Genomic DNA, 11,089 nt, shown 5'->3' with positions numbered 1-11,089 from the left:
GAGGAAACCCCTGACTTGACTGAAAAAGCTAACGGAACACAGTCCAAGCAGAACTGCCAAGAGAAGGTGTTCTGCCCATTAAGTTCAGTTATTAAAAAATAATGCTGTAAGGTTTGCTTACCTGACGTGGTGGTTTACAAAACTCATGCCAGCAAATAAGGACCAAAGTGGAGTTAGGGTGAAGAGAGGGTGAGCTGAGGAAAGATGAAAAGTTGATTCTGGAAGGACCAAGAGGGCCAGGAGATGGGGCTGGGAAGGTGTACGTTCCAGTGTTTGCCAGGTGTCATCCTGGGTGACACCTCTGTTACACACACACACACACACACACACACACACACACACACACACCTTGAGCATCCTGCCATCCCAGCTGCCAACCCAAAGGAATTCTCTGATGGTTGGAATCTGTATTCTCGTCTCTTATGCAAAATATCCCACAGTATCCGAGGAGGATGGTATGTGCGATCGTTTTATTGCACGGGCAAAGGGTATGTCATGCCCGCCTGCTCTCTACCTGAAGCATGAGAAGCAGCTAGAGTCAGTGCATCTTACACCAGTTCAGTGCTGGCCACAGAGCTTCCTGGCCCCCCCACCCCCCAAGGGCTGCTCTCATGGTGGCCTGTGTTAACCACACTGCACGCGAGCGCAGGGGGTGGCCCCGGCGTCCACCTGGATCCCAGCCCGTTTCCCCAAACTCTTCTCCAAACACCCTCGTTAGCCAGGGGAGGCCACTTATAAAAAGCCTTGTGGTTTTCATGAAGAAACGACTACACGTGACAGCGTTTGCCCCAAATCACCAGGGAACTCCAACGATTTTGGCTAAACACCCCTTCAAGAGCTGACAAAAGACAAGCGTATCTACTAGTATCTATTAGGAAACTGAGGGCCCGGATGGCTATTCCCGCTGTCAGCCGCAGTGACGGCGAGGGGGCGCGTTCTCCTGGATTCGCGAAAGCGGGGGACGCAGAGGACAGCTGCTGGGCTTTGGCTGGCCGGCCCCTGGGGACCCCCGGACGTCCTCTCCCGCCGCCCTTCCTGACCCAGCGTGCCTGCCTCTCACGCCTCGGAGAGCCTGACGTCGTAGGTGACCATGTTGAAGTTGTCCCAGGCGAAGAGCTTCTTTCCCAGGGGGTTGTAGTCGATCATGCTGCTATACTTGTAGCGGTTCTTGAACGGGATGGCCAGGGCCTTGCTGCTCCCCGTGCCCGTGTCGTACGCGAAGTTGACAGTGGCATCGGGCGACGAGTAGCTGCTGACAGTGTACAAGGTGCCGCAGATGACGAAGGCGTTGGCCACGGACTGCTTCCGGATGTTCGTCTCCCAGGTCTGCTCACGCTCCAGACTCTCGGGGTTCAGCCTGGACAGGACGATGGCGCCTTTGGCCTCCTCCGTGCTGTAGATGACCCACAGGCCCGATTCGTCCACTGCCAGGTCCATGTCCGTGTAGCCGCCCCAGGAATACGGGAACTGGCCGTGGTAGCCGGCTCCCGGGATGTCCTTCTCGGCCTTCACAGTCTCGGTGTTCAGCTCGTACCTGACCACCGTCCTGGACTCGGCCCCCTGGAAGTAGAGGCTCCCCCCGTAGACCACGGCGCCCGTGCTTTCCAGCGGCCGGGGCAGCACGTGCACCTTGGAAGGGTAGCCCTCCAAGAACTGGCTGAGGAGGCTGTACTCAAACACCTGGCGGATGCCGGTGCCCACCGTGTCGATCCTCCACGTGGTCTCCTGCGTGTAGGGGTAGACGGGCTTGGGGTCTCTCATCCACACCCCGTACTTGCCCGTGATGGTCTCAGCTGTTCTCAGAGTCACGGGCTCTCCCACCCAAACCAGCTCCCCGCATCCTGGTGAATTAAAAACAAACAAAACACAAAACACATGGACTCACCGTCGTCTCTCCACCTTGTGGAGCCGGCACAAGCCAGGAAGGAGCCCAGAGACTGACCGCCCGGGTTTAAATCCTGGCTCCGCCACCTGCGGGCTGTGTGACTTTCAGTCGGTTACTTTGCCAACTCGGCTTCTGTCCTCTCATTGGTCAAGGGGATAATGATAGTGCTTTGGGTAGAGGGCAGAGGTTCTCAACCTGTGGGTCGCGACCCCTTTGGCGGTCAAACGACCCTTTCACAGGGGTTGCCGAAGACCATCCTGCATATCAGATATTTACATGACGATTCATCACAGTAGCAACATGACAGTTATGAAGTAGCAACGAAAATAATTTTACGGTTGGGTCACAACATGAGGAACGGTATTTAAAGGGCCAGAAGGTTGGGAACCACTGGTAGAGGGGCTGTTGTAAGTCTCCAGTGTCATTAGACACGTTCAGCGCTTGGTTAGAGGAAGCGGCCAGGACAGGTTGTGATTGTACGTGGTCAGAACTGAACCTTGACAGAGGCTGCCCCGCGGCTCCGGGCTGTATTTGTCATATCTGACTCGCCCTGGCCAGGGTCGCATGTGTGTGCACTGTATTATTCTTATGACTCTCATGTCTGATTCATCTTGTTATTTAAAAACAAAGAAAATACAAAAATTAGGTCATTAGAATAATCGCTAGAGTTTTACAAGCCCTGACTGATGGACCCTATATTTCAGGCATCATTTTAATACAATAAAATCTGAATATAATTTTAAACACGCAATGAAGAGGTGGTTAGAAACTTAGATTTAGCAGAATCCTAAGTTTCTGTACTTGACGAGGAACCTTCAGTTTCCTTAGAGAAGGTGCTCGTATCTCAGGGAATCGTATTTTGAATATTTCCAAGTGCCCCATCCCCCAGGCATGACCTGCAGTGCTAGCAATTATTGTCAAGAACACGGAGAGTCACCGTTTCTGAAAACTGCAGTCTTTGTCTTAATGTCAGGCTCTCGGGACACCTTCAAGTGGGGTCACTGTACGCTTCCTAAGGACCCAAAGTTCAGTGACAGCCTGTGTGGTCAATGGTGTCTATCTGGCCCTGAGATACAGATATGAAGAATCCACTGACAAACTTCATTGTTCATGAGTAATCAAGTCAAGGTGACAATCGCGTGGGTGAAACAGACACATCTCCCATCTTCCCAGGTGCAGCCCAACCCAGCCCGACCCAGCCCAACCTGACCCAGCCTGACCCAGCCTGACCCAGCCTGGCCCGGCCCGCGATCCCCAGTGTGGGTGACAGGACACAGGCCTTGGGGGGGAAGTCGGATTTGCCCTGGAGAGGGAGCACACGGGACTGGACGCAGACGAAGGCCACGTGCGGACGGAGGAGAACACACTTAACTTCATACCAGTGTCCCCGCCGCCGCTCCCGGGGTGGCCAGGCGGACTCTGCTTCAAGATGCGGGAAGCAGGAACCTCAGTTAACTCTGACTTCAGTTCCTGGAAGTCCACGTTCTCCGGACTCCACCTAGAAACTATATTCAAAGAAAGAGACAATATCCACGTGAGGAAGAGTGGCCGGTGACTGGGCGGAGGATGGCATCCCAATAGGCTTCCAACGATGCGTTTGAAGATAGTAAATGGGGGGAGGGGGGCGGAGGATAGGATTGGACTTTGCTGACAACTGCCGGAGCTGGGAGCTGGGGTTCCTATCGTTCTCTCCGCTTTGGAGAATGTTGGGAAAATTCCTCGATAAAGAGCTCACAAATAATAAACTGCATAGCAATGTGCCGAGCAAGGAGTAGGACTTTTAAAATAAACTAAAGGCGGCTTGTGCTCCGTTAAGATAACTCCCACTCGAAGGTCTGATTTCTGAATAGGAACAGGGTGTGGATTCAGGGGTATTGGGGAGGCCCTCGGCTTCTCCTGGGGTGCCCGCGATTCGACGGTGAACAGCCCCCGGCATGATTTGGGTGTTTCCCCCCCTTTCCACAGATAGGCAAACGTTCCTGTAAGAAGCAGCGTTTCTCCTTGGAAGTGTTAAGCTTTCTCAGTAGAGGGCGCTGGAGGGGCGTGGTGGGAGCAGATCTTCAGTCCTCAGGGGAGGCTGGTTGGTAGCCTGAGTGTGAACCCGCCGGGTGGGGCCCCGGGAGCCTTGGCCTGGCCATGACCTTTCCACAGCCCTCGCATCACGGAGCCCGGAGTCCCTGCACGCACCCCCCCCCCCCCCCCAGACTTTGCCGGGCTCCTGCAGCCTGTGCCTGACCCTCCTGGGCCCGCAGCCACAGGTTGCTGGCCGCTCCACCTGCACGCCGGAGGTGGCCTTTGCAGCCCTGGACCAGCTCCGGCCCCCTTCCCCACCATCTGATGGGCTGAACCCCACCTTCCTCCTGAGGCCCGAACTCCTTTAAGTGTGTCCTTCCTCAAGCCCGAGGGTGCCATGGAGAGTGTACTTACAGCTCACGGTGACTCCTTTATCGTTGTTAGTCATTCTTTATAGAGCTCGCCCTCCTGGGAGCAAGCCCACACCTTTCCTACCCCTTCTTCCCCCACAGGGGTGCATCTCCTAAACCTCAATGGTCCCCGCGAGATTTGCAACCAGGGGAGCAATGGGCAGCAGCAGCTCGTCTGGGTACCCCTGACCCTGTCCCCAAGGCCCCCTTTTCTCTGACTTCCCAGTGAGCAAAGGCAGCCGGCCTTGGTCAGTGTCTCTCCTGTAACCTCTCTAGAGAGCAAAGCCGCCCGGCCAGGCTCTCCTGCGGCTTCTATCCGCCGCCCTTCCAGTTCCAGTCCCAGCCTTAACAAATGTCATCTAAGGAAACAACCGACTCTTGATATGAAATGTCCCCGACTTAACCAGCTTGTTACCAGAGGGTTTACAAAAGCCTCAGCGACGTTTCTCTGTCTCCCTTTCTCCCTCTGCTCCCTCCCCTTTTCCGCCACACTCTGCGGGAGCCACACCTCAAGCGCTTTTGAAGTAAACAAGAATCACCATAAAACATAATGTCAGGGCATGGCTTCCAGGGTGACTGCGAGGCCAGTTCTCCGTTGGCCGGTGAGCTGGCTGGAACAGAAGCCCGCTGGCTGGCTTCTTCTTGGTTGTGTCAGCCAGAGCATCTGGCAACAGGCAGACTCCCAGACCAGAGCTGCCTGGCGTGAGGACCGAAGCCTGTGGGAGAGGATGCAAGGCTCCAGGTCCAAAGTCCTAAAGGCAGGGAAGCAGTTGTGTGAAGGGGCCTGGACTGGGCTTGGAAGTCCTAGCTTCCTGGCTCAGTATTGCCAGGTGCCTGCTGTGTGACTTAGGGCAAGTTACTCAACCTCTCTGAGCCTCAGTATTCTTAGCTCAAAGTATAAATAACATGGTCTTCCCTAAGGATGTGTCAAAACAAAAATTTTTCAGAAATGTTTCAAAATCATATCTCATTCTGAATATGGGGAAAGACAAAAAGAGGTTATGAAAATATTAAGGACTTTATTATATCAGACACCTCAACATGGTTAGGGCTTGGCTTCTATTAAAATGTAGTCCTTCTAGGGTGCAATGTTCATGTCGATTACAAAACTCTGAAAATCTGCATATTCTTCTCTATCTACCTTATCTCTGCTTTATAGACTCGTAGGGAGATTAACCCAGAAACAGAATTTATTAATTTGCATGAGTATAGTATATATAGGCAAGTGACATTATAATGATTTTTACAGTTGTTTTCTGTCCTTGCCTGAAAAGTTAGGTCAGTGTTGCATAAATGGAGAGGATGGAGAAAAATTGGGGTGCCACATAATTGCAGGTCGTCACAGGTACTCGAGGAAAGGGAAGACTAGCTGGGTGCTGGGTGCTGGGTGCTGGGTGCTATCCCAACACGCCTGTTCTCTGGAATCAGCGTGTGTTATAGAACCATTATGAGCATGTTGACATTTTGATCATTAAATGACCTTTTAAGACATTAGTGGAGCTCAGGCAAAAGAGGCCCTTTGTAGCGGCAGTCCATTTCCTGGGGGGCTGCTCCACGCTGGAGACCCACCCCCACGGTTTCTAATCTGGGTGAGCGTCCCACGAGGGGAGCTGTTAGCTCCAGCCTGTAGGCGAGGGGGCGAAACCTCAGCGCCTGTGGGGGACCTGGTGTCCCCGCGGCGAATCCTGCCCACCTTTCCCAGCCGTTGCTGTGGCAACCCGCCTGGTGCAGGTGTCTGCTGCTGGGACCCGGCCTCCGCTGCCCTGCCGAGTCACCGTGGTTACTGTTTTGCTGAATCCCTTGAAAGTACATTGCAGACCCCCTGACCCCTCCTGACCACGACACCATATCTCACCCAGGAAACCTAACACGAATCCGGGACAACCCGCTCAGCAGCAGTCCACCTGCGCGTTTCCTCACCAGTCCCCCCCGCCCCCCCCCCCCGCCCCCGGCAGCTCTTCCCCCCTGGATGCAGGGGCCAATCCAGGGGCAAACCTGCCTTTGGTGACCGTGTCTCTCCCGTCCCCTCCAATCTTGACAGTAACATCTCTGAAGAGTCCAGGCTGACCAACTGTCCCACACCTGGGTGGGGCTTGCTTGTGTCCTCCTGATGGGACGATGTACTCACCAGTGAACATCTGGGGGCACAATTTCACAAAGTGCCGCCAATACTGTCTCCCCCACTGCCGGGGAGAGCGTGCCCCTCGCCCTCCCGGTGCACACGCAGACTCGCCACCCGCAGGGCCGCGAGGGACACAGAGCATCTCACTCAGCAGAAGCCTCCCCGAGGCGTGGCCTGGTGCTGGTGCGGAGGGTCTCAGATGGGGCCAAGCGGAGGACAACTTTCCAAATAGCACCCCGGGGACTGACAAAGGGTTCCTGCTGCGTCTACGCTGCCAAGGAAGGACACGGGTCACCTGTTATCATTTCAGAAATCTCTTGCCATTTCATCAATGGAGGCCACGTTAACCCCAGGAGGTAGGAACTGGCCGCTCTGAACAAAGACTCACAGCAGGAGCGTTTTCTGAAAAGGATCACCTCCTGCCCCTGCCCCTGGGTGCCTCTCACCTGGTCCTTTCCGCTCCCCCTTTGCTGTGAGCCGTGAGGACTTTGTCAAGGGCAGGCACAATCGGGCACCACTAACCTAGATGGAACCATCGGGAGGTAAACTGCTAGGAACAGGTGAACGCGATAGCTTTGCCCTCCTTCATCCGTCTGCCTCGAGCTGATGTGTGGCTTCTGGGAGGAAGGGGAGGGCAGCAAGGGCGAACCTGGGCCACCTGTGACGGGTCACCCTGAACGCTGCCACCTTCTTACCTTCCCTGGAGCCTGGGGGCACATCCGGAGAGGTGCTGCGGGCTTGGGGACACTCGCCCCTCCGGAGCCTCTCTATCTCCTGGCCGCTGCTCTCCAGCCGCCTGGCCAGATCCTCGTTCTCTGCCCCCAGCCGCCTCTTCTCCTCCTCCAGCACCTCCTTGTCCCGGAGAAGGTTGCCGTAGGCCGTTTCCAGCTCCCGGGCTTGGCTTGCCAGCTGTTCTCGCTCCCTCATCAGGGCGTCCAGCTCCCTCGGCGGCCCCTCCGAGGGCCCAGCCGCCGGGGCCCCGGTCAGCTGGCGGAGGAGGCCCTCCAGGGAGCTGAGCCGGGCCTTGGTGCTCTCCAGGTCGGCACGCTGGCTGCTGCTGTCTCTCTGCAGGTCCTGGATGGCTGACATGGCCTGGCCCTGCTCGGGGCAGCTGGACTCAGTGGGGCTGGCCACGCTGAAGGTGTACTGGCATCGGCCACTCCGGTCGTTGGCCTTGCGGAGCTGGGCTGACCTGGCCCCCACACCCCACAGCAGACAGGCCAGAAGCAGCAGCCGGACAGCTGGCATCTTGGGCCTGTGGCTGCAGTGCTGTGCACGGGGTCCCGGGGCAGAGGCTGGGCGAGGCTCCCTCTGGAAGGCTCCCCCGCAGGAGAGGTGCCCGGCTGGGTGGCCCTGCCGGGTCCTATATACTGGGAACCAGCCCTGCAGGGGGCAGAGGTGGCCACGTGGCCCCGGGTGGGGCCACGCACAAGAGGGTTGTTTTCACACTGCCGGCAAGACTCTTAGAAAACGACTTTCCAGAAGTCTGTTTTGAATTTCTTTTTTAAAAAAAGTCCCACTTCACGCATCGCACGTCCCCATAATATTCCTCTACCCCTCCCCTACCAATTTGCACACACACCCTCCCACGTGCCCACTGCACCCAGCATGACTACTGTGGGTGGATTTCAACAAGGTTTATTTCCAGCTCCTATTTCCATTTATGCTGCAGACTTTGTCGAGAACCTGCTCTGTGTCAGGCACTGTGCTAGGAGCCGGGGACTCAGACCTGCCTGAAGCACAGTCCCTCTTCCAGTGGCAGGGGCAGAGCCCACGGCCAGCCAGGCACACGGCAGAGGGCCACCAGGCTTCAGGGAGGGCGGGGCAGAATTCTTCCCTGGTCCCTGGCTGTACAACAAGTGTGGGGGTGTCTCTGGGAGAACTTTTTAAATTTTTATTAATCGATTCTAGAGATAGAGGGGGGAAGGGAGAGAGAGAGAGAGAGAGAGAGAGAGAGATCTGTTTGTTGTCCCACTTACTTAGCATTCATAGGTTGATTCTTGTATGTGCCCTGACTGGGGATCTCACCCACAACCTTGGTGTATTGGGACAACACTCTATCGGCCAGAGCTTTGGAAGAACTTTCTTCTTTCTTCTTCTTTCTTCTTTCTTCTTCTTTCTTCTTCTGTCTTCTTTGTTCTTCTACTTTCTTATGCCAGTCTTGCATCACAGGGATCAATGTCAATATTAGTCTCCACTATGCGTGTGTGTGTATGTGTGTGTGTGTGTGTGTGTGTGTGTGTGTTCTTTATGGTTCCTGGCAAAAGCCACTATACAAGGTTAGGAGAAGAACATGTGGCCGTTGGCTTCATTGAGCTTTCCTCCGTCGTGGTGGTTCGCCATCCTTTCTTCCCCTGGGGCTCAACGTGATGAGGATTGCTCAAGGCCCCCATCCGCCTTCCTGTGCTGGCTCCCCATCACCACCCCCCAAAGCCTGCATGGAATGCCAGAGCCACAGGGGCCCTTCCAATGGGAAAACAGAGGCCCAGAGAAGGAGAGGGACTTGGCCGGGTCACACAGCCCACATGTGGCAGAGCCAGGGGAAAACGGACATCTCCTGATGCTGAGGTTTTCCACCTTCTCGCATAAGCCAGGTCCACCCAACGCCCAGGGGTTGCCCAGAACAGACGAAAGATTCCGGTCGCTTTCCCCCAGGAACCGATGCTCTAGGAAATGAGCTAGCTCCCTCTCCTCCCTTAAGCAGAGGCCTTCACTGGAGGAACACGTGTGCGCGCCCCGGCGTTTTACAGTGATTTTGTGAAACTGCAGCCTTCCATGAGAGAGAATAACATATTCTCCGCAAAGCAGAGAAAAGGGCTCGCTGCAAGACACAGGAAACTCCCAGCTCCCTGAGCAGCAATGAACATCTGGTCCGTTCAGCCTGCCCTCTTCACCTTCCTGCCTCCCCCGCCCCCTGGGGCCAGGCCCGCACTCCCCCACCTCCTGCTGTTCTCCTGGACATGGAGACCGCTTTCCCGCCGAGGAAACACTGTCCCCTCCGGTGTGTGACCCCGTTCCATCTCCATGTCCTTTCTGGCGCCTGGAGCCAGGGAGGCCCCCAGCAGCCGGGAAGATGGGTTAGGCTTGTTGTTGGAGCAGCACGGGAGGCGCTGCCGTGCAGGATGGAGGCGGCAGGGGGCGCTAGGGGGCAGCAGCCCCAAGGCCCATTGCACTGCAGGCTGCGCTTATTTGCTTATTTCCGTTGGGTTTAGGCTGCTTGGCTGCTGTTTTCTCCGGCAATGAGTTCTTCCGTGAGAAACTGTCTCCCCACGAAGGCAGGGCTGTGCCTGCTTTGCTCACCGTTTTGCCCCCAGTGTCTGGCAGATGTAAATGCTCGATGCGTTTTCAGTGGATGCATGGACGCACGCATCATTCTGCAGAAAGAGAACATAAAGGTCCCTAAGGAACCGGAACACAGCCACCCGGGCACCGTGGAGTCTCTAGGCTGCGCAGGACTTTTCTGGATGAGCTGGGCTCCCCTTGTCGCCCACGCAGTGGCCATAGAGCAACAGCGCAGGCGAAATGGGCGTTTTGGGTTTTTCTGGAACGCTATTTATTTACAGTTTCCTATGGGAAAATTTTTCTCATGGCTTTTATTAAAGAAGAAAAACATACTTCTTCTTCTTTTTTTTTTTTAAAGAAGACTATTTGTGACAATAGGAGAAATAACGATGGGCATTTGGGTAGGAATCTGATTGGCAGGAATCAGAGCCTGGAGCCTTGTTTGCCCAGGAGTCCATGTGTCCCTGTGGATTTTCTCAGTCGATACCTATAACCAGCCCAACAGCTATTCCCAGGGGGGGTCTGTGAAGTGTTGGGATGTTTACAAGAGCTTCTCATACACTAAAAGTCTACAAATTACGGGTGGGGCACAATCCACTTGGGATCTTTGATGTGGAGTCAAGGCTATTCTTGACTTATTGCTAATTAAATAAATGCTTAGAAGGGCGGTAAGAGTCTCTGAGAGCCTCAAGCCACAAGAGCAACACATCGGAAAATACGCCGAAACCACAGCAAAAGTGTGGATTGAGCTTGGCCTGCAAAAACACACACCAAAACTTTTGGCTTTTGAGAAAGTTCACAAGTAGATAAAATGTTGCTTTCTCTCTTTGAAAGTCCTTTGTACCTCAACATTTTTTTTTTTTTTACATTTACCAGCTCATTTTCATTTTGACTCTTATGACCATCTGAGAGATAAGTACAACTCACCCCATTTTACACAAGAGGAAACTGGAAATTAAGTGACTTGCCAACCCATGAATGGGTGGTTAAAAGAGAGTCTAGCGCCTCCTGGTGGCATCTCCCACACCTTCCCATGCCAAGGCCTCTCCCTGTGCCATTCACCAAAATGATGCAAGAATTTAAAAATTTAAGCTCTGATCTATATTGGGTTCATCACGATTTTTCTTGGCATGTAATTAGCACAAACTTTGCTTTCCAAATGACAATCACAAAGAATTCACAGAAAGGCAGACTATTTTCCATAGAAAGTGATAAAAGATCATTAAAATATTCTCATCTTATTGCTTATTCCTTATATTGCTGTTCTCGCAGGAATCGGGATATTACAGCAGAAAGTTGCTGGGATCTAGATCTCTCCACGTGGTCTACTCACTCCTGTGTCATTGGGGGTTACTCGTCAACTGGCCATGCTTCCTT

General features: G+C 54.3%; 1 protein-coding gene across 1 annotated transcript; it reads right to left on the bottom strand.

Annotated features, from left to right (window-relative positions):
* Positions 1-451: 451 nt before the first annotated feature.
* MYOC (myocilin) lies at positions 452-7,888 on the bottom strand. The gene is made up of 3 exons (XM_036344222.1): positions 7,126-7,888; positions 3,265-3,390; positions 452-1,841 (listed from the first exon to the last, which is right to left on the bottom strand). Exons 1-3 carry the CDS (start codon positions 7,676-7,678, stop codon positions 1,057-1,059), a joined length of 1,464 nt encoding a protein of 487 aa, XP_036200115.1. The 5' UTR covers positions 7,679-7,888; the 3' UTR covers positions 452-1,056.
* Positions 7,889-11,089: the final 3,201 nt, after the last annotated feature.

Source organism: Myotis myotis, unplaced genomic scaffold (assembly GCF_014108235.1).
Source record: "Myotis myotis isolate mMyoMyo1 unplaced genomic scaffold, mMyoMyo1.p scaffold_m19_p_18, whole genome shotgun sequence".
Classification (NCBI taxonomy): domain Eukaryota; kingdom Metazoa; phylum Chordata; class Mammalia; order Chiroptera; family Vespertilionidae; genus Myotis; species Myotis myotis.
Note: the sequence above shows the minus strand (reverse complement) of the source record. Positions and strands in the feature narration are given on the sequence as shown.

Coding starts and splice junctions, on each gene's coding strand:
- MYOC (XM_036344222.1), bottom strand. CDS start 7,678: ATGCCAGCTGTCCGGCTGCTGCTTCTGGCCTGTCTGCTGTGGGGTGTG. Junction 3,391..7,125: donor GCCCCCAGGCTCCAGGGAAG/GTAAGAAGGTGG, acceptor CTTTGAATATAG/TTTCTAGGTGGAGTCCGGAG. Junction 1,842..3,264: donor GAGCGGCGGCGGGGACACTG/GTATGAAGTTAA, acceptor TTAATTCACCAG/GATGCGGGGAGCTGGTTTGG.